A 27,664-nucleotide genomic window follows, 5' to 3' on the forward strand; every position below is an offset into this window, starting at 1 on the left:
CGTCATACGTGTAACCAGGCGCTGAGACCAAGACCGCAGTACAAATTGTACTGATTTGGATAATTATCCCGAAAACCGATACCGTTTGGATCAGTTTTTATAAATAAACGTACCGTTTTATATCCGGAATGATCCAACGGGATACTAATTTTCCGTAATTATAAATAGCCTTTTTCCCGTATTTTATTTCGTATCAAAATCATTTGCAGATAGTTAATTCTATAATTTTCAGAGAAAAACCCTAATTTCATAAACTGTTCTAAGAATCAAACAGCAAAACGAAGGCGTTACCGATCTGTGTTTTCAAAGCTTGAATAACCAAAACGAAGGATTTGAAGTGTTCTACCAGATTCTGAGCTTCGTTTTACTGTAGAAATTAAGGTTATTTTTCTATATTTTTATTTATTTTCGAATTAATTTTATTAAAAATATAAATTTTTGTTCGGATGATTGTTTGTATGATTTGATGATTGCATGTTGTAGAGCTTGTTTTCCTGATGATTTTCATATGTCATACGTCTGATTTGGAGTTCAATAACATGTTCAAATTTTAGTTTGATTTTCGAATTTTAAAATTAGGGTTTATAACCCGTATGAATGTTCTTAATTGAAATTTGGGGGTTTCTTATTATGGAATAGATTGATGTTGTGGTATAGTGGGTTGTGTTCTCTGTGAAATTTGCAATCCAGTCGTACAAGTTTCATGAATCAACGAGGTCTGTAGAGAAGGGAGTTGTGATTTTAAAGTTACGTCGAGTTCGCCAGAAACCGGCGAACTTCCCGGCCATTTTCCGGCCAACTCAGGGATTGTTAGGATGAATTGATTGCATGGTTGTGTTCCTGGTGTTGTGTAGATGTGATCTGGAGGTGGAGGTGGCCTGAGCATCCCTGAATCGTGTTCTCCGGCGAGACAGGGTGTTTTCCGGCGACCCCCCTGGAAAATTACAGTTTGGTACCTGAACTTTTGGGGACGATGCAGTTTGGTCCCTGAAGTTTCCAGAATTTGCAAAAATAGGATTCCTGCTTTAAAAATATTTAAAAATCATATTTCCTATTTATTTTTATTATAAAAATTCGTTTTTAATTTTTGAAAATGCCAAAAATTATTATTTTAATTCCGAAAATTATTTTTAATTCAAAAATAAATCTGAATTAATTAGTTAATTAATTTCAGTTAATTTTTAATTGATTAATTGGTCAATTAATTCGAAAATTAATTGATTAATTGATTTAATTAATTATTAATTGATTTTAATTAATTATTTAATTAGATTTAATTATTTAAAAATGATCTAAAAATTCTGAAAAATAGTTTCGAGCTTTAAAATATTATTCTAAATTATTTCCAAAGCTCGATAATTATTATAAAATTGTTTCGGAGCCAGAATTGGCCAACCGAACCCTGTTTATTACCCCGAAATTGATCCAACGACCCGTTCTAATTCCGAAAAATGTTTTAAAAATCATTTTTAATACCTGAAAGCCTGTTTATGACCCTAGACTTCTTTATAAATGATATATCATTGATTATGTGACGTGTTATGTGTTATATGTGACTTGTTGGTTGACTGTTGGTCTGTATATTCGATGTTTACTGGTTTATTGCGCAACTTTCAATCCGTTAATCGGATTTGGGTGAAACGAAGGGTAGATAGAAGTATGTGTTGAATAAAATCCTATGAGTTGAATATTGATAGATGCTTATGATATGTGAGCAGAAGAGGGAAGACGTAGGAAAGGGAAACAGGTAGTTGAGGAGTAAGACGATTGTAATTGGAAGTCAGTGCAGTGTAGTAAGCTAATACCAGGCAAGTGTTCTGAACTTTCTCGAGATATTGTCGTGACTGATATTCCTGTTTTATATTGCAAGTGCTTTGAAGCACTGAACCCTAAACCTTGATTCCGGTTATTGATATTGAGCCGTAACTTGATTCTTTCTAGACCATTGATTGTTGTATACCCAAAAAAGAACCTCAAATATACGATACTACTCCACAAATACATACAAACTAAATATTAAACACTGAACCAGATTACTTACACATTCAAACCTTTGTATTTTACGCTTTAAAAGACCAAATCCTTGAAACCCTGAAACATTGATTCATTGTTAGCCAATTCTTTCATTACCTAGCATCCAAACTTTGAAAATGTTCTTTTGATCCTTATGCAGATTAAAACCATTTCATTATTGAACGTCAAATGTTGTTAATGATTCTGGTTATTGTTTATTATTGCTTATTCTGTTATTATGTTAGAATTGGATTGTTTTTATAAAATTGTGGACCAGATTCGTGGTCAGACCATATAATGGTCAAGTTAGGTCAATGTGTGCCTTGGATCCAGTTGTTAGAGCAGTGTTGTGTGCTTTGCTCGGGGTTAGTGCGTGACTGATCAGCAGCCTAACCTTGATTTTTAACATGAAAATATAATTATCCAATTCTAAATCATAATCCATTGTTCACTTTATATCATAACCATGTTCACCTGATGATCATTATTCTCAGTTTTGTCATTTTGACTTGCTGAGCTAGTTAGCTCATTTATGCGATATTGTTTCTGTTCTTTTCCAGTTAAGAAGGAACCGGTTGGTACCGAGGATCCCCAGTCCAGCGCGAGGGCTAGGGTTCAGGTTGATCGAGTTAAACTAGTAGGCTTCTTTTGGGATAATTTGAGTTTGTAAAAGTTTGTAATAATGTTTAATACTCAGTTATGAGTTGGATAGTTGGGATTTGAACGGTTTGTAATATAAGTAGATGTGTTTGGCTTGTGTGCATACTTTAACCTGTTGCGGTCCGTGGTAGTTGGTAAGTAGGGTCACTGCATATGATTATTATCTTTATTATTGTTATAAGCAGGTTATAAATAAGGTGTGTGTGTGGACCCCAAACTTCTGACCCGGGTTTGGAGGGCGCCACACCCCCCCATATCTGTAGGGCGCGCCTTCTTCCTTCGTGATAAAATAGATGCCTTATCTTTTCCTTAATTTTAGGTACCAATATCCCAATTCTGACCAATTTACTCGGTTTTGACCCGAACAAGGTTTATACCAAATTTTGAGCATAACGGTGCCCTATTATTAGAATAATATTATACTAGAATTACAATTGGAGGGAAAGAAAAGATGAGAGAAAAGAAATATGTAAAAAAAAGGGAAATACACTTTTTATTGATATAAATTAAATAGGGTATGCCTAGTGATGCCTTAAAATGAGGTATTTGATAAATATTCTAGTGTTTTAAGGTACCACTAGGACATTGTTGGAGCACTCATTTAGAGCAAGTCCAACAGTGTGCTAGTAGCTTCCTTATAAATATTATAAAATAATAACTCTTAGTAAGTTAGGACATGATTTTATATTTCAACTCCAACAATGATCTCTAAACCCATTCCTTATCATTATTATAACAATAAATTTGAAAAAGATATGAACACAAAGTGGACGAAAGAGAAAGAAAAAAGTGGTAGAAATGGTTTAGCCAGTTAAAGAGGGGATAACTATCCTGTTGGTCACATGTTCGAATCCCACGGGAGGAGAATTTATGATTATGCCTCCTGTCAGAGTCTGTCGCTAAATGCGGTTTACCTTGATTCACGTGATTTCAGGTTATTGCGTGAGCCCGTAGGGTTTACCCAGTGCGCACCCGAAGGGTAGCGGCTGCGGGTTATCTACGATAAAAAAAAGTGGAAGAAAGAGTGAGAAATGAATATTTTATTAATAAAAATGATATAAGGGATGACTAGTTGTTCCTTAAAGACAAGGTATGAAGGTGATGTATTAGTGATTTAAGGAATCACTAAGACATTGTTCGAGTGCAAATTTAACCCAGGTTCCTTATATTTGAACCTAAGAGCTCATTTAAGGAAGCTCTTGGACTTCTCCTAAACAAAATGTCTTAAATTTTAGTTTAGGAAATTAATTTAGAACACTTGCTCTTACTATATTCATATTTATCTTTTTTGCTATTTATTTACTTTTATCACACAATTTTTGTCCTGCATTAATATGAGAGTTTTCATGAAAACAACCTTCTTATTCTTCGAAATATGGAGGATAAATTCAATTTAGCTTGTTAAATTAAAATTAACTATAAAATTTGAAACGCCTCCACACTTGAAATTAAAATACAATATTATCATAAATTAGTTTTGTGAGTGATTCCTTTAAGAGTATCACATAAAATTATTTTACTTATAATTAAGATGATATATAACAAACTTGCAATAACTAAGTATAAATTTGAAGCTATTCTTTCTGCGAATTGTATATACTTTCCTCTAATAATAAAAATTATTCCACATGAAATAAAAACACAAAGCTACTGAAAATATATGATAATATACTTTTCTCTAATAATATTTAAGAAATTGTTAAATTTTGAGTCGATTATTAATTTTAAGAGCAAATTGAAAATAAAAGACAAAACTGTTGAAAGCACATAATTTAAGCTTTGTTTGAGAGTGTTGTTGAAAATTGTTGTGCTGTGAGAAAAAATGTTGGTGGAAAAGTGTAGTTAGGAAAATTAGATAACTGTTTGGTGATTTTTTTTTTAATTTATGCATATTGAGATATAATATATAAAAATAATATTTTTGAGAAGATTTGATGATGAAACTGATAACTATTTTTTGCAAAAGCTGAAAACAGTTTTTTCAAAAAGTATGGAGGACATGTTTTTTTAACAAGAGTTTTTAGACCAAAAACTCTTTTTCAAACAGCATTTTTTCGAATTTACCAAATATCTTTTTGACAGTTTTTCAGTAAAAAACTGCTGCAACTGCAATATCAAACGTAGCCTTAATACCTAAACTGCACTTTGAGCGAGGACGTTTTGGTCTTTTCCCTTTTATTATACTCTGTAAATAAAAAAAAACAACCCTAAAAATAACATTTACCCGATATTTACGAAAACATGATATATACTAAATGTGTAGATCCGCTACATACACTAAAATCTGCCATGAATTACTTTAGAAATACGGTCAACGGAAATAAGAATCAATGTTGGAGTATTAAAATGCCAAGAAAGATCCGTTGAATAACTTGGTATCGGCCGAGAGTTATTACACGTTTCCGTTGACAACCGCACAATTGTTTGACTTGTAGAAACTAGAGTAGTAGTAGTATGAACCAAGAAGCCGTTGTTGTAGCCGTTTGGCTCATTTTAATTTTGTAATCCAACAGCAAGATGTACTGTATCAGTATGATATTAATACAGCACATATACTACATGTGAATGACAGTCCATCGTATATGCTCAAATTGTTAATACATATATTTTGATTTTGTTAAATTTGTAAATTAATACGTATTCACGATGTCAATGTTTCTCATGTCTAAATGACTGTATACAAATTAAGTCATGAAATTATTTAAAAATTTTAGGGTACTTCACTTGATTTGAGTCATTATTTACCTAATCAAAAGGTTAAATTTATTTTAATTTTTCTTCTAATCCATTTTGAGCTATATTTTCTCCTCTGTACCAATTTTCTTGTTTGTTTAATTTTTTTGCCAATAAATTAATCAAATTTTAACTTACATTTAAGTATTATTTTTCTATAATTTCTAAATCCATAAAAAACATATTAAAGTAAATTATGCACTATGGCTGGAATATTATATATAATAATATAAATATATATTACTAACTTAAAATCAGTACGATGCACGGATTGTTTTTTGATATTAAATATAATTTTTTAAATTTATTTTGAAGTAAAATTTTTAAGATATAAAATTTATTCATATCTTATTATTTTATTTTAACCCGGATAAAATTATGTTAACTAGTTTAATAAAAAATATTTAAATAAGGGTAAATACGTAATTTCAATCAATAAGCCTTTTAGTTGCAAAAAGTACCCCGTGATTGATTTATATATTTATTATGATTAAAATATAAATTATCAGTAATTATACTTTTTTATTTTATCAAGGAAAATTGTTTGTGATATTTTTGAAAACGGAGGTGTTTTAGTTAAGAAAAAAAATAAGGCGTTTTAGTCTAAAAAGGTAATTGATTTAGATAGTAATTAGGATCAGTATATAAATTTAAAATAAATAGTTTTTAAAAAACAATTAAGTAACTATGGTTGAATAAAAATAATGATATTGTTCAATATAACGCCGTTGATGTCACAGAATCCGTACACAGGTATCCATCGGTCATAAATGGTCACAGTATAGATTTGTATATCGAATTTAAGTTAAGGAAACACTAGTTGGGCAGCTGGGTCAAAGTCCAGAACTTGAAGCCTTGTCGCTTTTATATTTATTGCCCATGAAATATCACCACTGACCCAACTCCCGGATTCATGAACAACCAAAATTCAACTTCATAGCAAATTGAAATCTCAACTTCTCTCCAACTGATTTAGTCAGACATGGATGACGGATGATATATAATTCCATATAAGTTGATGATGTGATAGTTTTGTGCACCAAATAGGGTTATATGTAAAATCAGCAGCAGGTCGGGACGATTAGGCTGATTTAGTTAATTCTAAACTTGTGCCGGAGTTTAACGAGTTCATTTCTTTTTAAAAAAACATGATGTGGCACAAGGACTGGACATCTGGGTGTGGCAAGTTCGGACCATGCTGAGGCAAGTCCTGCCGAGTCCATGCACCACGTGGCGAGTCACACGGGTTTGTCCGAGCCGTTTAGTGCCGGTTCGTGATTTGACGAGTTAGCGTGCCGGTTAAGGGCCGGTTCCATTTTAGAAAATTTTAACTCGTGCTCGTCTCGTTACAATCTATGATTTGTGCCGAGTTTTGAACCGACACGTTACAAGTAATAAAGTCGAAGTTATACGAGTTTCGGGCAAGCCAATTCACACTTGTTTCGAGTTTAACTACCGGTTTGACGTTACATGTACGGAACCTAAAATTTTGGATATAGGAGTTTTGTACTTGAGGATTACAAAAAATGTGAAAATAAATAAATCAATAATTATAATTCGGGCCTTGTGCTGATTAATAAAAATTAAAGTAAAAATTCAAAATACAAATGACTTTTTTTTTTGAATTGAAAAATCATATTGATAAACTATAAATTAGCCATAGAAAAGATTTATAGATGGTGGTACAACAGGCCACCAAACATGATCACCGGAGAGATAGTAGTTGTAAATTTACTCAAAGCATGAACAACTTGATTATCCTCTGTTGAATAGGACATAGATATACCTTCATCAGACTTGTTTGAAACCTCTCATATCTTAGACTATCATACCAAGTTCAGTAGCTGGCCACTCTACTTGTTTAAATATAGTTGAACGACATGGAGACCATCAGCTTCAACAATGAGATTTTTAAACCCAACTATTCTCCAAGTGTTATTCCTGTGAAAATTGCATTTTATATCGGCCAAACATGAATCAGATGTGGTTGTCATGAGATAACAGGCCCGGTCTGGTCTCTCTAATTATTTCACCCCAAGCGAATCATCCCTTTTAAGTAGAGATAGCTGCATCACAGCATCAGTTTAAACAATACATCTATTCAGGTAACTGAAAGTTTAAACCAAAAAATACAAGCAACATTGTAATAGCCATTATGAAACATCACTAATTCAAAACATTGAAACAAATATAGAAATTTCAACATATTCTTTTGCTTGAGTGCCCAGGAATTCAGTTTTGGTGCTGCTGTGCTAGCAAAGTGCAATCTTCCAGAATAGTGATGATTCAAGAGAGATACGACATGCTTGTTTCGCGAGCAAAGGATGGATTAAATAAAGTAAGAGATTAAGAAAACCAAGAAGTCGTGTTAGTTGGACACAAGCATTCCCATGGACACCAAACTAAGTTTGTTTTCGTCCGTATACCCCCTTACCCCACCACAAGTGAAGGAAGTCTGAACAAATTCATCCAACAAATAACCTGGAACGCTTCTAAAATCTCACGCCCACCTGTAGCCAGTTGAGTTTCCATATGTTCCAATAATTTTAGGTGGAATTTTGCCGTCAAACAACCTTTGTCGAAGCTCTTGTTAGGGTGCATTTGGAACAACATATTGCTTAGCTTCAGCTGCAAAATTTGCACCGCGGTCTCCAAGTTCTGTCAACCCCATGCAAATTGTGTAACCCCATCTATTCTCATCTTGTACAAACTTATCATTGAACTCCTGTAGTAGCCATAGTCACATCGCCAGAATGATACAAAATTCTAAGGTAGCCCACTAAATCAGATTATTTAACCTAGGTCTACCCCAGATTTTATTACTTATTCATTTGTATAAATAAATATATATTACCATTTACGTCTAATTAAGTGAACAAATGCCTATCTTCCTTGTTACTATGAACATTTAAGTTAGTGGTGGTATGAGGATGGTGAGGGAGAGAGACAAGGAGATATATACCTGAGCAAAGTTCTGATAGAGGTCTGTGTGAGGTCTAATACCACGACATCAATATTAGCATCACACATATTCTTTGGTAAATCATTCTTAACTTTTTCACCAGCTTTCTAATTTCTCACTGCCATTATCAAATGTACTCCACATTATCAATCAATAAAATTAGTTTGGTATGAAAAATCATGCAAAACTATTCATGAAAAAGGCAAGAAGGGTGTATATTTCAAGCTAAAATTTACTCTAGAAGGACAGGAGATTACTTTACAGGTAAAGGAATCAGTGAGGCGGTTGATAAAGTAACCTGAGCTAAATCAAACTACAAGCAAATGAGGAAACTGTTGCTGCAATGATTTATGACCATCAGCCATCCTTTAATACGAGGTTAAATGCACCAAATAAACTGAAACTTGAGTGTTTAACTAGCCGTGCACAGAAAAATGCAAGAAAAAAAAAAGGATGAGAGAACTGAGAAAGGGAACAACTTCATCAAATATCTTAGCTCCATGGACAATATTCAGTATTTGTATAACTGGATATACTCAACAAAAGAGAACAAATGTCCACCATGCACCAGCAAAAATATTGATATCTAGAAATCCTTATAATATGCAAGTATGCAACCATTACATATAACATTTAATTAACTTGCTTTGCCATTTTCTTTCAGTCCGTCTTAAAATCTTTCATCCACGCAGGCTCTTTTGCAGTCCTTCCTGACTTTCTTGGTCCACCCAATGTTGAGTGATCTCCCAACTTGGTACGCTCAATTTTTTCTTCATTCTTACCCATCGTTGTGAAATCACGCGGGCTCTTTTACAGTCCTTCTTGACTTTCTTGGTCCATCCAATGTTGATAGACCTTCCAACTCAGTATCTTCAACTTCTTCATTCTCACCCTCATTATCTGAGGAAATCAACTTATGTCTTTCTTCCTCAGCTTTCGAGTATATTTCAAAATCACAATTTAATGCATCAACTGCATCCATTTCTGAGCCCGCACCCACATAATCTAGCGGCACAAGCCAGTTCATCAAAGATATATCAGACACGTCCTCTACAAGTTGTGGCTCTGCTAGGACAGGGGGTCAAGTCGAATAAACGATAAATAATATGATCAAAGTAAATAAATGAATACGTTAATTTAGCACCTTTTCATTTGACATAATTACTCGGTCATTGTTAACTAGATATGCAAATACTTCACAGAAACTATTAGAGTTGGTGTCCTACTACTTGATGTAAACATATTCAACGACTCATATCTTGCATACCTGATTGAGGGCCTCTCTGCACTTCTGCTTGGCCATCCGTCTGCATACATTCAGCTTTATTACTTGTTGGCTTTTCAGTAGAATCTCCCGCTGCTGACTCTTCCAGTTCCTTTATAATCTGTGCCAACAATTTCTCACCTTCAACTTTAAATTCTTCTATTTTGGACTTCGAGAATTCCTTCAAATCATCCATTGCAGCTGAAATGCTGGTACTGTACTCTCTTTTCTTCATGGTTAGTCTTTTAACAGAACTGTTCCTTGCTGAACTTTCTATATTACCTTGTTTATTCTTTTCTTTAACACTCTTGCAATACTATCAGGTAAATTAATTGCAAAAACTGAACGAAGTCAACCTGCAACAAAACTGAGTGAATATTTTTATTTTAATGATTTAAAAGGCAACTCCAATCCTGACAGATATTTCGGACTATTAGTTATGCTTGATATGTATTTAAAACACTTGCGTGCTAAGGCAACAAGTTTCAATTAAATTTCTTTCTTCCTCTAGGTTTTCAACTTGTTTTAGGAATGACGGCAAACTATGGGTTCTTGTAGTGTCTATAAAAGCTAACCTTAAAAGAAAATTGAAAAATAAAGAGGAAATATCTACTTAAAAAGGAAAACAAATATGGAACTATACAAGTTTACTGTTAAATATAAAGCCAGACAAGAGATGTAGATATGAATTGAAAAAAAATAATAGTTAAAATATTGGTGACAACTGACAAACAACACTCAATCTTTCAAACCAAGGAGGGCTATTAAAGTAGTAGTAATCATTTGCATTCAACTAAAATACTGATCAAACTAAAAACCCAAGTAGCACAACTAAAATATATCTGAAAACAGAAATTATATTCCACTGTGAGCAAATGCCAAAAAATTGTAGATATCCAAAAAATTGTGTCCATCTATTATCTAAGAAGCAAATACACACACACACAGAGTAAGTAGCCAAATCAGGTAACATAAACAATAAAAAGCCAAATCAAAATTGGTATTTCCTCAAAACAAATTGATCAGGAACAACAAATGAAATATTAAACCGAACCCGCAAAAAACCATTCACGCATAGAGTAAGTAGCCAAATCAGGCAAAATAAATAATTAAAAGCCAAATTAAATTTGGTATTTCCTCAAAACATGTTGATCAGGAACACCAAATGAAATATTAAACCGAACCCACAAAAAACTATAAACATCATAACAAGAAAACAGATCTGAAAAGCATCGAGTAAAACAAATAAAACTTTTTAAAAAGTAGCTCACCGTAAATTTTAAGATGAAAGAATTGCTGATTAAAGAAACCTGCCCATTATTTCTCAATCTAATACCATATATCCACTGTAGTCAATTTAATGGTTTTATATCTTGAAAGGAACAATTAAACTTAATTTTTATTGAGAAAAAATGGGTCTGCAAAAGGACTGTGTTTTTTGGGAAAATTGGGTCTGCGAATATGAAGGACTATGTACCATATACTTGAGAGTAGTAAAACGAAAGTTGGTAGAGAGTATGGAAGAAATTTATGATGGTGACTAGATTATAGGCCTTGTGATCGATGGAATTGAGGATATTTACCACCTATTCCTTTCCAAAAGAAATTCAGTACAGATACATTTGCATATTAATCTTTCATTCTCAGAAAATCCAACTTTTTAATTTAAATATAAATGCAAAATAATAGTTTCTTAGTATTCGATATCACCAACACATTTTCAATTTACTTTTCTCTTTTTTCAAATTCATTGTATTTCAGGAAATAATTACCGGTTTTGTATCGAATATTCTTGACCAATCTTAAATGAAATTGATTTTTATATTCTTTGGTATATTTTTCGTTATAAAAGTAATTATATACAGAAAAGTATCATTATAATGGAACTCTTAAAATTTTAACAGTAGTGAAAAAGTACATGTTATACTTTTTAAAATTTCCTCAAAGTTAGTTTTTTTTAACAATTACCCTGTACATCATATTCAGATTTCATATCTATCATAATCTGCCTATTCTGGTGCATGACAGCCAATTTTGGAAAGAAACGAAAACTTTATAATTAATGGATCTTACATATATATTCCTAGTACTTTGTTCTTATTCAACATTTCCTAGTATCAGAACAAATTAACAATACATTCAAATGCACTTTATTGCACTTGTAATAACTTTAACCAAATCAATTTTAACAATTATGCAGTTGCTTATACTTACGTGGTGGACTATTAAGGGTAAAAAATATTACCAACATATGTTATAATTATACATATTTCAAAAGATTTACTTATTTGACTCTTATAATTTGTTTAACTAAACTTAGAATAAATTAGAGTATGTTGTACAACAGTTGTTAAGAGCATCTACATGAACAGTTGTGTGATAAAAACATAAATTTGTGAATTTTTTTGTGAGATTGTAATTGTTTATTAGACTTTTGAGTGTTGTACATTAATTTTGTCCAACGTTATAATATTAGAATTTTAAAAGAATCTTGAAATTGGTTTAATTCATTCATAGATATTAGTTCATACAATATTATAAACAAAATATACGATATAGAAGTACCTAAATCCCAATAGAAGATTGTATTCAAATGCTATTAATTGTCGAGCCTAAACTCACAGGCTAACACATACCATATGGTTTGACAAACCACACACAAGCCTATTCAAAGTGGTACCCGTTAGATGTAGATTTGTAACTTGTAAAAACATGAGAAAACTTATTCAAACTTAGCGATATTACAAACCCTCCACCTAATTGAGTCAATTTCGGAGTCAATGTCCTTGTTGAGCCGACAACATTACCCAAAAGCACTTTTAGCCACATCCAGCTCCCAACAAGTCCACACAAACAATCCTAACACGTATTAGATATCTGGAAAGCCCACCCACCTCGGACCCATTAAAACGTGATAGCATATTTGACATCATTAGTGGTAACTACTTAAAAAGGTATTTAAATTTACCCAAACTTATGATGAGGATGTAACGGGAAATTCCAAAAAAGTTAATTTTTATATTTGGGCCTAGAAGTAAAGTAATATTCAGTGTAAAGTATATGGTTTAATGGTGTGCTAAGATCACTCTTGAGAGAGAACATATTGGTTATCTTCGTGTTCCTCCTCTCAAGATGCATGCATAACCTTTTGGAAATTTGTTTACATTATTTTTTAGGTTTATGACTCATTTATTGATAGAGTTTGAACGTAGTACTCATCACTTCCCTGCCAGTGTTATAATCCTTGAGAATGATATGTTAGTACTTTTAATCGCCAAAAAGTGTCAAGACTTGTGTTTTTCATGCATTTACTCGTTCTAATTCGATAGGTGGTCGGATTGATGTATTCTGTTTAGAAAAACGCCATTTAGTCTCAAGACCTAATACGTAATATGTCACTCACATCAATTTGTATCAACCCAGATGGTTATCGGGATCAACTAAGTCTTGGGGCACAATAAGTGATATGTTATACATATCATTCTCTCCCGAATAGTGACATAGCTTCAATAGAGTTAAGACTTAATAAGTAGCAGTTCTTATCACTTTTTTAGCTTAGGGCCCAATAAATGGTACGTCTTATCACTTTCTAGCTACGGCCCAATAAATGACAAGTCTTACTACTTTTTTTGGCTTAGAAGTCAAGTTACACTTATTACTTTCTCCCCGATATTGATCAAATATATATCACTTTCTTTACAATGTACCACTAATCTTAAAGTTGCTTAAATATTTCTAGTACCAACACGTGTTGTTTACAAGAAAAATTTTGGACAATTGACTTATGTTTTAATGGCATAAAACATTGCCCGATCTCATACTCCAAACATCATGTGATGATAATTTAATTTCACTGTTATAAACACCCCTAAAAATTAAAACAAACAGCCCCCTCCAGGCCCCCCGACTCAGAAATAAATGCCCAAGCCTAGTTCTTGTTACAAAAAAAAAAAAAAAAGCTTAATGACTAGCATACTTTGAAGCCTGTTTGTTTTGTAATGTTTGGAGATACATTAAATGGGTTGACAAATGATAATTACTGGGTAGGTTCTTTTCGAGGAAGTGAAATATGTGACTAGATAGATTATTTTTCTACAAAGAGCGGGCAAAGGAGTCCATTCTAAATTAAAACTGATACATAGTTTGTATATTTATTGAAAAGCTATTATCAATATTGATAAAAAGAATGTGAGATTTAAGGATATAAATTATAGTTACATGAATATATCTAGGAAATATACTCTTCTATCTTGAATTTGTCTAAACTTGAAACAATTGCGTACAAAATTATAATATTCCTAACAAATCTCGTAAATGGTAAATGACTAGCTTGCTGACTCAAGTCACTCAACTAGTTTTAGTGATCACAGCATATGCATACATCAAAGCTCCAAAGGACAAAGGAACAACTACGGGAACTCCAAACAGTTAAATTTCTTCATTAAGTTGCAATAAACAATGCTAAAGTACAGTGCCAATCAGCAAAAAGAAAAAGATGTAACCTTTCTGACTAAATCTGAAGAGAACAGTTGACGGCCGAGCAGCTTGTGCAGCTTTCTTTTTGGTATAAATTTGTCGAGTTCGCGATCCACCATGATGTCTTGTCCCAAGAAACTAACAAGAACTCGCATTGCAATTGCTATAAATATTAGAGTACGGAAGAGTATTATTTATAAGCATGTACAAGCTTGAAAAAAATACCGTCTACATAACTGCTGCACAACATTGCAGCGAATCTGATAAAGTAAGGTGACTAATGGTTGCATTTCTTTGGTTCGATACAATTATGGTGTAAAAAATTGTACCGATACCAACAAGCTTCCTGCTTCAAATTCCATCTACCAAGCGAACCTCTTCTTTCTTTCTTTTTTGCCTTTTGGTATAGCGAAAGAGACAAAAAGTTGATATATTATTGATATCAAGATAAATCATTTGAGAATAAAATACTGAGAAGACGAGAATGAATCCACCCTTTAAAGAAACTTAACTGTGAAAAAATAATATTAAATGTCAGAATCCCCTAATTAGAACCATATCTCAGTGTGAACTCACATTCAGACTAACATCAATTTCCATTTTAAACCTAAAAAAAACATATCTTAAAAACCATTCAAAAAAAGATTTTAAGTACAATAACTTAATAACCTGATAAGTTGTCACACCCCTACTTGTACATAAAGCAAGTTACCAAAACTGCATTATATAAAAAGTGAATATAATATCTAAACTAAGTTACCAACCTTGCTATAAATATCTGAGTACGGAGGGGAGCATTAAATTTTAAGCATGCACAGGGTTGAAAAAGATACCGTCTACAAAACTGGCGCACAACATTGCAGGGTATCTGATATAGTAAGGTGACTAATGGTTGCATTTCTTTGCTTCAATACAATACTGGTGGCAAAAATAGTACCAATACCAAGAAGCTTCCTGCTTCAAATCCCATCTACCCAAGCGAATTTTTATCTTGTTTTGCCTTTTGGTAACTAAGTTTGAAATTTTCCTAGCAAAAGAAACAAAAAAGTTGACATATTATTGATACCAAGAAAAATCATTTAAGAACTAGAATACTGAGACGACGAGAAATGACCCACCCTTTATAGAAACTCAATTGTGTAAAAACATTAATTAAATGTCAGAAGCCCCTTATTACCTATATATTAATATGAGTATGAACTCGCATTCAGATTAACATGAATTTACATTTTAAACCTAATGAAACTACATAACCTAACAACGGGTTAAGTTGTACATAAACTAAGTTAGTTATACTTCATAATATAAAAAGTGAATATATAAAGATTTCCATGAAGATTTTTTGTGAACTCTATCCTTCATCAAAGTCATATACCAAATTGTTTCAGTAAATTAAGTAGTTTGGATTACATACATATGGGTCTTACAAAATGTGGCAAGTTACAAGATTACGGTTTTCTGTTTGTGCCTGGCTCTGTTTGATAATGGCAAATAAGGTTTGTTTATCCAATGAAGTGAACAAACTTTCACTTTCCCCAGGCCAATCCATAGATACCTGGCTTCCATCTGGGAACTAATAATATTCTGACTTGATGGAACTGCTCTAAAAACATACAAAAATACATACCAAAGTTACAACACCTAAACCTATTCAATAAGATTTGTCATTACAACAAAAAAACAAACAAACTTTTCTAACACATAAACTCAAGGAGCAACTAACTTAAACCATAAAATCAAAAACTAAAGAAGACCCAATTCAATAATCAAATAAAAAATAAAAGGGTCAATGATCAAATAGAGGACTAGAAACTATACCATCAATACCACCACAAAATCGTTCTCAAAACATGGGAGATTTTAGTAACCCAATACGCACTGTACTGCTCCGGGGATTGAGACAGGGCTTCATGTTTATTCCGTTCACTTTTGTATGATAGGCTTGCCATTTCTCAAGTGTTCATTAATTGTTTATTTTTTTTTAAAATAATGTTTTAAAAATTACAAACATAAAAAGAAACTTGTTCATTATAATTTCTAAACTCCGATAAATGATTTTATTCATGTTGAATCTTGAAATTGTTGCGTAGTTCTTCATTTCATAACTTCGATACTGTTGCGTTTAAATCCAACGTGGTGATTTTAACGGGGTTTGGAAATGTAATTAAATTTGATAATAATTATATGACTTTAACTTGATCGAGACTCTGTTTGGATTGCTGTTAAAAATTGTTATGCTGCTAGAAAAAGTGCTGCTGAAAAAAGTATTGTAAAAATCAGATGACTGTTTGGTAATTTTTTTGATACGTATATGTTTTGATGCAAAAAATTAAAAATAATTATGTTTTTGGTAAGATTTGATGGTGAAAGCAACAGCCGCAGCTTTTTCTAAAAACATGGGTACTTACTTTTTCTAACAGCAGCTTTTAGGTCAAAAACACTTTTTTGCTTTTTCTAACCGCAGCTTTTAGGCCAAAAACACTTTTTCAAAAAGCAGTTTTTAAATTTTACCAAAACAATCTTTTAACTCTGCAACAGTAATACCAAACACACCCTGAATAATAAGTTGTGAAAATACATAATTTATTATTATTATTAGATTATGCGTTGTGGTGGCTCAGTTTGGGATATTTATATAATCTAAATATTAGAATTTTTTAATTAAATTTTTGAGAAGAATATCTGTAAATACGTATTTAGGGGACTTATCTAAGCATGTCGTGTATTTTTAATGGTAGAATTGTAAATTTTTAAGTTAATTACATGATTACAATAATATCCTCGTGTATTCATATTAAAAAATATTTTATATTCCCTACTTAGCTCTAAATTATTTGACCGACCATTTCTTTACAATTACGTATTTAAGCTAATAAAATTTGTGATAATAATAATTATCACTACAAAAATGTTGATTAGGGGCAAATATAGAGCTGTATGTCAGTGCTAAAATTTTTGCATGTAAAAATATACCATGTTTCGTAATTAATTTTGTAAAAAATAATTTTCATATTTTTCAACACAAAAAAATGTTGATTAGGCGTAAATGTAGAACTCAATATAATATGTCATGTTTAAGTTTTTGCAGGTGAAAGTATTCTTGTTTCAACATTGATTTGTTAAAAATGATTATCCTAGTAGGCACAAATATAGTGCTCGATATAGTATATGTACTCTAGAAATTTTTCTAGAAGTTTTTGCAGGTAAAACTATATCATTGTTTTATCATTTAGTGACGAGAGTGTTAAAATATTAATAAAATGTTTTGAAAATGGTCTTAGTGCCCGTTTGGGAAATCTTAAAATAAGTAACTTATGACTTAAAATGATTAAGTGTGAAATAAGTGATAAGTTGATAAATACTTATAAGTTCTATAAGTGTTTGGATAAATTTACTTATAAGTCAGAATTTTTTTTACTTAAATGAATTAAAACAAATAATTATTAAATATAATTATCTTAGTTCATGAATCTTAAATTAGAAAATATTTAAAAATTTATATTTTAAAATCAAAACTTTAGAAAAAAGTGAAAAAATGAAAATAAGTTGGAAAAAAGTACGTCACTGCCAACTTTCAACTTATCAGCTTATAAGTTATAAGTTGGGTCGACAAATACTCGTCGATAAGCTGTTAAGGGCTTATAAGCCATAAGTGGCTTATAAGTAGCATGCCAAACAGGCCCTTAGTCTAACACTACCCCATTTTTGGGACATAATTTTGTTCACTTGTAAGAATTTTGAGAGTGGCAGGGAGTTGATTCTCAATGATTCTCCTAGCCAGAACTCTAATATCCCATCAAGAATCAATTGCCGCAAAATCCTGTATTAGAGAAAGTTTTTTAACATGATCTCTCATAAGTATTATAACAAATTTTACCTTGTACTCCACTTTCAGTTGCGCTCTTTTCATTTGTATCCATTGAAATATTTGTCAACAGGAATGTACCTAAATGGTTAACTGCAAATTTCTGTTCATTCCATCTTCCGAAAGGGTTAACAGGAGTGCATTACTCCCTGCATTATGACTTTATGTAATGAAAATTCGTGTTAGTAATATAACTTTCTACAAGTACTAATCACGAAACTTGGTGCTTTCGTGCTAATTTTTATAGTATTACCTATCAACTAAACTCTTTAATAGTTACAATTGAAAGGCTATATAATTATGATTTCTGTAATGAGGTTGAAGTAGCTCCATCCAAATGCCATACACCAGAAAAATACTGAAAACTAGAAATTCTTATGATATGCAACCATTATATAAAATAATTTCATTATCTTGCTTTGGCCCTTTTATTTCAGTCCGTCTTAAAATCTTTCATCCATGCGGGCTCTTTGGTAGTCCTTCTTGACTTTCTTGGTCGATCCAATGTTGATCGATCTTCAGACTCAGTACCTTCAATTTTTTCTTCACTCTTACCCATCGTTATGAAATCTTTCATCCACGCGGGCTTTTTCACAGTCCTTCTTGACTTTCTTGGTCCATCCAATGTTGACAGACCTTCCAACTCAGCATCTTCAATTTCTTTATTCTCGCCTTCATCACAGGAGGAAATCAACTTATGTCTTTCTTGATCAGATTTCGAAATCATTTCAAAATCATTTTTAATGCATCAACAGCAAATACTTGGTCAAGTCGAATAAACAATAGATTATATGATCAAAGTAAATAAATGAACACGTTAATTTAGCTCCTTTTCATTTGACATAATTACTTGGTCATGGTTAACTAGATATGCAAATACTTGATAGAAACTATTTCACTCAGTGTCATAATACTTACTGTCAAAAAATTTAACAACTCATATCTTGCATACCAGATTGAGGGCTTTTCTGCATTTGTGCTTGGCCAGTCGTCTGCATACATTCAGCTTTATTACTTGGCTTTTTAGTGTAATCTCCAGCTGCTGACTCTTTCAGTTCCTTCATCTTTTCTGCTAACAATTTCTCACCTTCAATTTTAAATTCTTCTATTAGGGACTTTGAGAATTTCTTCAAATCATCCATTGCAGCTGAAATGCTGGTTCCGCGCTCTCTTTTCTTCATGCTTACTCTTTTGAAAGAACTGTTCTTTGCCGTGATTTCTATTTTACCTTGTGTATTCCTTTCTTGAACACTCTTGCAAAACTATCAGGTAAATTAACTGCAAAAATTGAATGAAGTCAACCTGCAACAAAACTGTTAGTTAATACTTCTTATTTTCAATGATTTGAAAGGCAACTCAAATCCCGACAACTACTTCGGACTATTATTCATACTTGATAGGAATTTAAAACACTTGTCTGCTGAAGCATCAAGTTTCACATCATTTTCTTTCTTCCTCTATGTTTTCAACTTGTTTTAGGAAAGACAGCAAACTATGGGTTTTTGCAGTGTCTATAAAAGCTAACTTCAAAAGAAAATTGAAAAGTAAAAAAGGAAATATCTACTTTTGAAAGGATCACGAATATAGAAGTCCACAAGTTCACCGCTAAACAAAGCAAGTCTAGAGATGTAGATTTGAATGAAAAACATTAATCGTTAAAATATTGGTGACAACTGACAAGCAACACTCAATCTTCAAACCTCGCAGGACTTCAAAAGATTAATCATTTGCATTATGCGAAGAGTAGATTTAGACTATACATTGTATTAGCCACAAGTAAAATTCAAGTGAAAACCGGAGACCAAACTTCACATTGAAGAAATGACACCCTAACATAAATCTAATAGAAAAAATTCTTACTCGGACTTCCATTCTTGACTTTCTTCGGGGGACTCTGTTATGTGATATGTCTTCCTTATTTGTTTATTTTTTACTTAAATTTATTTTCCAAATATGTATCAATTTGCCAATCTTTAAAGTAGCTACTTTGCCAATTATTGCATGACAAAATCTTACTACTATTGATTTTATTAGTAAGAGCACCATCCTACTTATGGGGGTGTGTGTGTGTAACTGTGTGTGTATCCTTTTAAAATCTTGTTGAGAGTGATTTTATCAGTAAGAGCACCATACTACTATTGTAAATACATACATGTATGTGTATATATGTGTGTGTGTATTTATTTATTTAAAGATTTTTTTGCAAATTTTCTGCAACTATTTGCAACTATATGGAGTTAAATAGTTGCTTCACTACATGGAGATAAGTTTAGCTATTCATACTTAAAACGCTAGTAGCCCAACTAAAATCCATCTTAAAATACTAATTATTTTCCACTGTGAGCATACGATAAGACGACAGATGGCAAGACAATGTAGATTTCCAAAAAATCGTGTCCATCTATTATCTAAGAAGCAAATACACGCCAAATCAGGCAAAATAAATAATAAAAGGCCAAATTAAAACTGGAGTTTCCTCGATACAAATTGATCAGGAACACAACATGAAATATTAAACCGAAAACACAAAAAACTATAAAAATCATTACAAGAAAACAAATCTGAAAGGCATCAAATAAAGCATATAAAATTAATCAAAAGTTTGGCTCTCACCGTAAATTTTAAGATAAAATAAGCATTGCTGATCGAAGAAACCTTCCCATTATTTCTCAATCTTATTCCATCTATCCATCCACTGTAGTCAATTTTATGGTCTTAAATCTTGATATGAAAGTTCAAATTTAGTTTTTGGGAAAAAATTGGGTCAGCAAATATGAAGTACTGTGTTTATCATAACACTTAGAGTTCGAGACTTGAGATTAGTAAGATGTATATTGGTGCTGTGACTAAATCTGTAACAATCGTAAAAGATAGAATTAGGGATAATGACCACTTATTTCTTTCAAAAAGTAATTCAACACAGACATGTTTGCATAATATTCTTAGAAAATCCAACTTTTTATTACAAAAAGCAAATCCAAAATTAATAGCATCTTAATATTTGATATTATCAACAATATTTAATTTACGTTTCTCCGTTACAAATGTTAATATTTCAAGAAATAATTGTCAGTTTTTAAAACAAAAAAAATGTCTTTAATAAGACTTTGATTGCCTGTTTTACTATTTTATTTATAATAATTACGCTAATCATCGATGACAATGTTCTGTATCAAATATTCTTGAATAATTTTAAAAATAGACTGACTTTAATATTCCTTGATAGATTTTTCTTTAGAAAAGTAATTATCTACACAATGTACCATTACAATTAAGCTCTAAAAAAGAAATATAAAAAAAGTGTATAAGTTATACTTTTTAACAGCTGGTATCTTTTCATTTCCTCGAAGTCAGTTTTTTTAACAATTATAGGATACATAATATTCAGATTTTACATATATCTTAATTTGACTATTCTAGTGCATGACAACCAAGTTTGAAAAGAAAAAAACACTTTATAAGTAACGGAGTATTCTTTGTTCTTAATCTTCATTTTCCATTGTCATAACAAATTAATAATACAATTAAATGCACTTTATTGCACTTTTTAACAACTTTACTTCAGAAATATTTAATTTAAGTGTGGTGGATTTGAGAGGGTAAAATATAATTAACAACAAATGTTGTTTTTATACATATTTCACCTTTTTGACATATTTGATTCTTATAATTTGTTTAGAAACTGTATATTTTTATACATGAGATTTATGTTATTAAGTAGTAGTTAAGAGCTTCTAGTGTATAGTTGTATGATTAGAAATCAAGTTTGTGATTGTTTTTGGTAAGACTCTAATTGCATATCTGAATTCTGATTCTATTTCATTAATTGTTGTAACCATTATAATATTCGAATATTAAAAAGATCTTGAATTCAATTGTTCATTCATACATATTACTTCACATAATATTATAAACAAAATCTAAGGATAAAGATGTTTATAAATCCTAATAGAAGATTGCAATTAGATGCTATTGTTTTCCAAGCCCAAACTCATGGCCAATTGAAAGGAAGATTGCATTGAGATGCTATTATTTTCCAAGACCAAACTCAAGGGCCAATTTAAAGTGGTACCCAGTGGATATAGATTGTACTTCTAAAGACATGCTCACTTAGTCAAACTTAGAAATGCTACAAAATGCCCCCTCCCTTGATTGGGTCGATGTCCTTATCAAGCCCACGAACAAATCTCAAGTATTGCACAAAAGCAATCCTAGCATCATCAAGGCCCCACAAGGCTAGGCGTGCGTACAAGACTAACACTGGCCTCATAACGCGCCTTAGGCCGATTCAAAAGTAATAGCTTTTCTGGCCTCATTAGTTGTAAAATACTTGTAAAGGCATTCAAATTTAGCCAAATTTACAATGTTCATCTCTGTTCTTGAAGTCGGTGATATTAATCACCACTGTTTATACGCGACGCCATGCCGTTAAGGCGGGTAAAAAATTCATGGACCGCCATGGCGCCAAACCCAACAAAATATGGCGCAAATTTATTACCAAAATGTGGCCCAAAATCATATATATACACATTATAACTTATAACCTATCTACTAAAACCTAATTAAGAGCACAACTTTCTCTCATTCTCTCAACAAAGATAACGACTCAGGTCTCCCGTCTCCAATCAACCATATACTTTGTTGTTCTTTATCTTTTCTTCTTCTTCTTCACTTTCTTAATATATTTGTTTTGAGTAATACTTATACTTATCTGTAATAACAATGTGCACACCACATGTTTGATTATATTCCTATGTATATCAATGTTGTATGTAGAGTAATATATTTGGACAGGGATGAGTTTATGACCTATTTTAATTTATTATATATGGTGAACGCTAAATGTGGCTTTTATGTTTAATGTTATTTGGATCTTATGTTCAATTTTATTTAGAATTTATATATTTATACATATAATATTTAATTTATGCATATACATATAATATATATGACTTTATATGACGTTCACCTTGTCCGCATTGTCGTCCTGACCTTCTATCAGCGACATGTCGCCATTGCGGCGTACAAACAATGTTAATCACTAGATGGAAACTAATTGACTGGATTATGTAAAAAAATGAGTCATATCGTTTTTTTTGTACAAATCAGATATAATGGTAAGAAATGGGCTAATCTATCAATAATCGAATCACTTGATCAAAAATCGGCCTAATTAATAAGAATCAGTAATAATAATAAAAAAATATCAAACAGAAAACGTAGAAACTTTAAAAAAAATAATTAAAATAATTCTCATATATATTTACTATTTTAGAAGATTAAATCACAAACTTTCTTCATTTTTTCAAATTGACCCCTTATTTAAAAGTTAGATCTTAAAAGTTTAATTTATTATAATCATACAGTATTTTTAAATTCATTTATATACATATTTGATATTTATATATGTATACCTAAAATAATAAAAAAAACTATATATATAGACACATATTAAAATATATTGTACTTCTAATTATCTTAGTCCTGGAACAATGTCTCGACCAATTAACTCTGATTCCCTTTTTTACAACACTGACGTGCATGTTACGCAAAATATAAGTCTAAAACAATATTAAAATTGATTAAAATATCAACCAAGTTAATTTTTGAATATTTAGTGAGAAACTTGTTATTAACTGCAAATTATAATATCAAGCTCAATTACAAAAACTTTGCAATTTCATATTCTATTAGAATACTTGTTGATTCAGAGATATTTTTCAATTCAAAATAATAACTACGAGATTTGCTTTAAAAAATGATCTATTTTAAAATAAATACCTCTTATTTAAGGGTTTAACACAATAAATATTTTTAAATCTTGTAATTTATATAGAAACCTCATCGTTCAGTTTTGAGAAATATAAGGTAGGCCAATAACTTTATAATTACACTTTTTCCTTTAAAAGCTAATATCCACGGGGAATAATTACTTGCAAGTTGTAAGCCCTCTAAATCTTCAAAAGTAATTTTATTTTATTTTATGTTTTTTACTAAACGGGCTTTCTTACTGAGTCAATTATATGAAATTCTCTTAGGCACCCTTATCTTTTATTAAGCCTTAAAACAGAAATTAGACCCATTAAAAAGATCTACACAGATATATATACACCTATGTGCACACACACTACTACATCTTTGTGTATATATAATATGGATTAACTCTTGTCCATACTATCCACTAAAAATAAATAAAGATACTTTAATAATGTTTGCATTTGCATAAAACAATGCCTATCTCCCAAAACTTCATGTGGTGATAAGAACATAATTTCTCTACAACAAACACTCTTAACAATTAAAAATAACACCCCCACCCCCAAACTTTATGAAATGTCCAATCTACAACTACAAACCGTGTAATTGATATTTTGTACAGTTTATAATTTGAAAACAAGCCTATTATCCGATATATGTTTAATAAGGATTAACTCTTATTCTTACTATCCACGGGAAAAATTAAAAATAATTCATTTATGTTGTAGTTGCACCAACCAATGCCCAATCACATCTACCAAACTTTGTGTGATGGTAATAATATTGATTTAGTAAAACAAATACCCCCAAAAATTAGAATTAACAACGAACACGAGCCTATTAGTTATCTCTTACCGTACCATCCACAAAATTAAGTTAATTTACTTTTGTTGTATCTGAATAAAACAATGACCAATATCATCGACCAAACTTCATGTGGTGATAAGAATATAATTTCAATAAAACAAACAGCCCCCCTCCCGAGGTTCCGAAAAAATAGTAATAATGCCAAAGCCTTATTGATTTAATTTTGTAACAAAAGTAAAAAGCTTATACCTAGCCTACTTGGATGTCTTCTTTTTGTTTTGCAATGCCAGGAGATACATTAAATGGACCAACAATAAAAACTGTTGAGTATGTTCTTTTCGAGGAAGTGGAAAATGTGACTTGATTGATTATTTTGCAACAAAGAGCATCCGAAGGATCACAATTTAATCAAAGATTAACACATAGATTGTATATTAATCGAAAAGCTCTCATCAATATTGATTAAAATAATTTGAGATTTTGGGGCCGGATATAATTTGTTAAAATCTATGGTTACATGAATATATTTAGGAAACATAATCTTGTATCTTAAAGTTGTGTACAATACAAACTATTGCGTCCCAAGTTATTATATTTATAACAAATCCCCTAAATGGCTAAAGACTGGCTTGCGAACTACAGAAGTTTTAGGGGTGCTACAGAGTGATCTCAACACATGCAGATATCAAAGCTCCAAAGCACAAATGAACACTAAGGGAAACTCCAAACAATTAAATTGCTTCACGAGTTGCAATCAACAATGCTATAACACAGTTCCAATCAGAGAAAAGAAATAGTTGTAACCTTTCTGATTATATTAAAGAAAACGGTTGAAGTCGCGGCAGCTTTTGCAGCATTCTCTTTTTGTATAAATTTGTGGAGTTCACAATCCACCATGATATCCTGTCCCAGTAAACTAAGAAAACCAGCATCACAATTGCTATGAATATCAGAGTAAGGAATGGGGTGTTAATTTTTAAGCATGTAAAAGGTTGAAGAAGATACCGTCTATATAACTGGCGCACAACATTGGAGGGTATCTGATATAGTAAGGTAACTAACGGTGGCGTTTCTTTGCTCCAATACAATACTGGTGACAAAAATAGTACCAATACCAACAAGCTTCCTCCTTCAAATTTCATCTACCCAAGCAAACTTTTTTCTTTTGCCTTTTGGTAACTAATTTTGAAATTTTCCTAACAAAAGAAACTAAAATTGATGTATTATTGATACCAAGGTAAAACATTTAAGAACTAGAATACTGAGACGACGAGAAACGACCCACACTTTCTGGAAACTCAATTGTGTACAAACAATATAAATGTCAGAAGCCCCTTATTACCATATTTCAGTATGAACTCACATTTAGATTAGCATAAATTTCCAATTTAAACCTAATAGAACTACATAATAATACATCAATTTTAGTTCTTAAAGTGTGGGGCTTTTGAAATTTTCCTAACAAAAGAAACTAAAATTGATGTATTATTGATACCAAGGTAAAACATTTAAGAACTAGAATACTGAGACGACGAGAAACGACCCACACTTTCTGGAAACTCAATTGTGTACAAACAATATAAATGTCAGAAGCCCCTTATTACCATATTTCAGTATGAACTCACATTTAGATTAGCATAAATTTCCAATTTAAACCTAATAGAACTACATAACGTAAAAACGGGTGAAGTTGTCATATTCTCATCTTTTACATAGACTAAGTTCCCCACACTGCATTATTAGACAGTGAATATAATAAGATCAACTGCTCTAAAAACACACAAAAATACAGACCAAAGTCACAACACCTAAATCTAATCAATCAGATTTCTCATTATAACAAACAGCAAACAAGCTTCCTGCTTTTGATTTCATCTACCAGAGCAAACCTTTTTCTTTTGCCTTTTGGTAACTAAGTTTGAAATTTGCCTAACTAAAGAAACAAAAAGTTGATATATTATTGATACCAAGATAAAACATTTAAGAATTAGAATACTGAGACGACCAGAAACGATCCACCCTTTCTGGAAACTCAGTTGTGTACAAACAATAATTAAATGTCAGAAGCCCCTTATTACCATATCTGAGTATGAACTCATATTCAGATTAGCATCAATTTCCAATTTTAAACCTAATAAAACTACATAACCTAACAACGGGTTAAGTTGTCATACTCCCATCTTATACATAAACTAAGTTACCTATACTTCATTATATAAACAGGATGATGATCAACTGCTCTAAAAACATACAAAAATACAGACAAGCGTCACAACACCTAAACCTATCGAATCAGATTTGTCACTACAACAAACAACAAATTTTCAACACAATGAACTCAAGAACAACTAACCTAAACCATAAAATCAGAAACTAAAGAAGACCCAATTCAATTATCAACTAAAAAATAAACGGGTCAACAATAAAAACAAAGAATGAAAGACTATAGTTCAATACCAGTACAAAATGGTTCTCAGAACAATATTGGCAGATTCAGGGTTAAAAGATACAAAAGCAGATATTTTTATCACCCAACATTAAATATAAAAGCAGATTCCATCAGAGTTGTATTTGTACTGCTCTGGGGATAGATGAAACTGAATTTTGGCAATTTTTACCTTATACAAACATTAAAGCATGGGGTTGTTTCGTGGAATAAAAGTGACATTCCATATTTTTATATGTTCTCAATTTGGTTCGATTTGATTTATATACAGAAGGACGGTTTGATACTTATATATCTATCTATATTTATCATTGTATTAAATATGAAATAATGAAATTTTGGTTCGTATCTGATTTGGTCACCGGAATTATTGTAATATTTAAAATAAAATATTATTATAAATAGATAAATATTCATAATAGAATTATAATATGTTTAATGATTTTCGTTAAACAAAAATAATATATAAATTCACCCGGCCGTGATAAACAAAATTATACTATTGATCCAATTTTAAATAAAAAATTAAAAAATATATATATATGGTTAGTTGAATTTGAAAAATCGGACTAAAATTAAATAATAAATATTATTGATCCCGCTAAAAATATTATATTATTGAACCGGAATATAACAAAATAAAAATTAGAAAGAAAATTTGAGAGGTCGATATAATATCAT

General features: G+C 31.3%; 2 protein-coding genes across 11 annotated transcripts; both read right to left on the reverse strand.

Annotated features, from left to right (window-relative positions):
* Positions 1-8,831: 8,831 nt before the first annotated feature.
* LOC141665581 (uncharacterized) lies at positions 8,832-16,146 on the reverse strand. Of its 4 annotated transcripts, none has more exons than XM_074471570.1 (5): positions 15,927-16,145; positions 14,942-15,135; positions 14,135-14,505; positions 9,636-9,988; positions 8,832-9,433 (listed from the first exon to the last, which is right to left on the reverse strand). In XM_074471570.1, exons 4-5 carry the CDS (start codon positions 9,865-9,867, stop codon positions 9,165-9,167), a joined length of 501 nt encoding a protein of 166 aa, XP_074327671.1. In that variant the 5' UTR covers positions 9,868-9,988; positions 14,135-14,505; positions 14,942-15,135; positions 15,927-16,145; the 3' UTR covers positions 8,832-9,164. The 4 variants fall into 4 exon arrangements, with proteins under 4 accessions (XP_074327671.1, XP_074327668.1, XP_074327670.1 ...); XM_074471567.1 differs by having other exon boundaries at positions 14,873-15,135; XM_074471569.1 differs by having other exon boundaries at positions 14,135-14,246; positions 14,334-15,135.
* A 2,103-nt stretch (positions 16,147-18,249) lies between these two features.
* Positions 18,250-27,215, reverse strand: LOC141666446 (uncharacterized). 7 transcript variants are annotated; one of them, XR_012552206.1, is made up of 5 exons: positions 26,995-27,149; positions 25,543-25,733; positions 25,342-25,453; positions 18,926-19,275; positions 18,250-18,674 (listed from the first exon to the last, which is right to left on the reverse strand). XR_012552206.1 is itself a non-coding variant. In XM_074472452.1 (5 exons), the coding sequence occupies exons 4-5, from the start codon at positions 19,152-19,154 to the stop codon at positions 18,407-18,409; spliced, it is 468 nt and encodes a 155-aa protein (XP_074328553.1). In that variant the 5' UTR covers positions 19,155-19,275; positions 25,342-25,453; positions 25,543-25,733; positions 27,156-27,215; the 3' UTR covers positions 18,250-18,406. The 7 variants fall into 7 exon arrangements, 6 of the variants coding, with proteins under 6 accessions (XP_074328553.1, XP_074328554.1, XP_074328550.1 ...); XM_074472452.1 differs by lacking the exon at positions 26,995-27,149 and adding an exon at positions 27,156-27,215 and having other exon boundaries at positions 18,250-18,645; XM_074472453.1 differs by having other exon boundaries at positions 18,250-18,645; positions 25,342-25,440; positions 26,995-27,148.
* Positions 27,216-27,664: the final 449 nt, after the last annotated feature.

The sequence above is a fragment of the Apium graveolens genome, chromosome 6 (assembly GCF_009905375.1).
Source record: "Apium graveolens cultivar Ventura chromosome 6, ASM990537v1, whole genome shotgun sequence".
Classification (NCBI taxonomy): domain Eukaryota; kingdom Viridiplantae; phylum Streptophyta; class Magnoliopsida; order Apiales; family Apiaceae; genus Apium; species Apium graveolens.

Bases quoted from the DNA above. Each gene is read 5' to 3' on its own strand.
- LOC141665581 (XM_074471566.1), bottom strand. From the start codon at position 9,867: ATGAAGAAAAGAGAGTACAGTACCAGCATTTCAGCTGCAATGGATGAT. The intron at 9,434-9,635 runs GTATGCAAGATA...CTGTCCTAGCAG, and splicing joins GCAGAGAGGCCCTCAATCAG to AGCCACAACTTGTAGAGGAC.
- LOC141666446 (XM_074472452.1), bottom strand. From the start codon at position 19,154: ATGAAGAAAAGAGAGCGCGGAACCAGCATTTCAGCTGCAATGGATGAT. The intron at 18,646-18,925 runs GTATGCAAGATA...CCTGTGATGAAG, and splicing joins GCAGAAAAGCCCTCAATCTG to GCGAGAATAAAGAAATTGAA.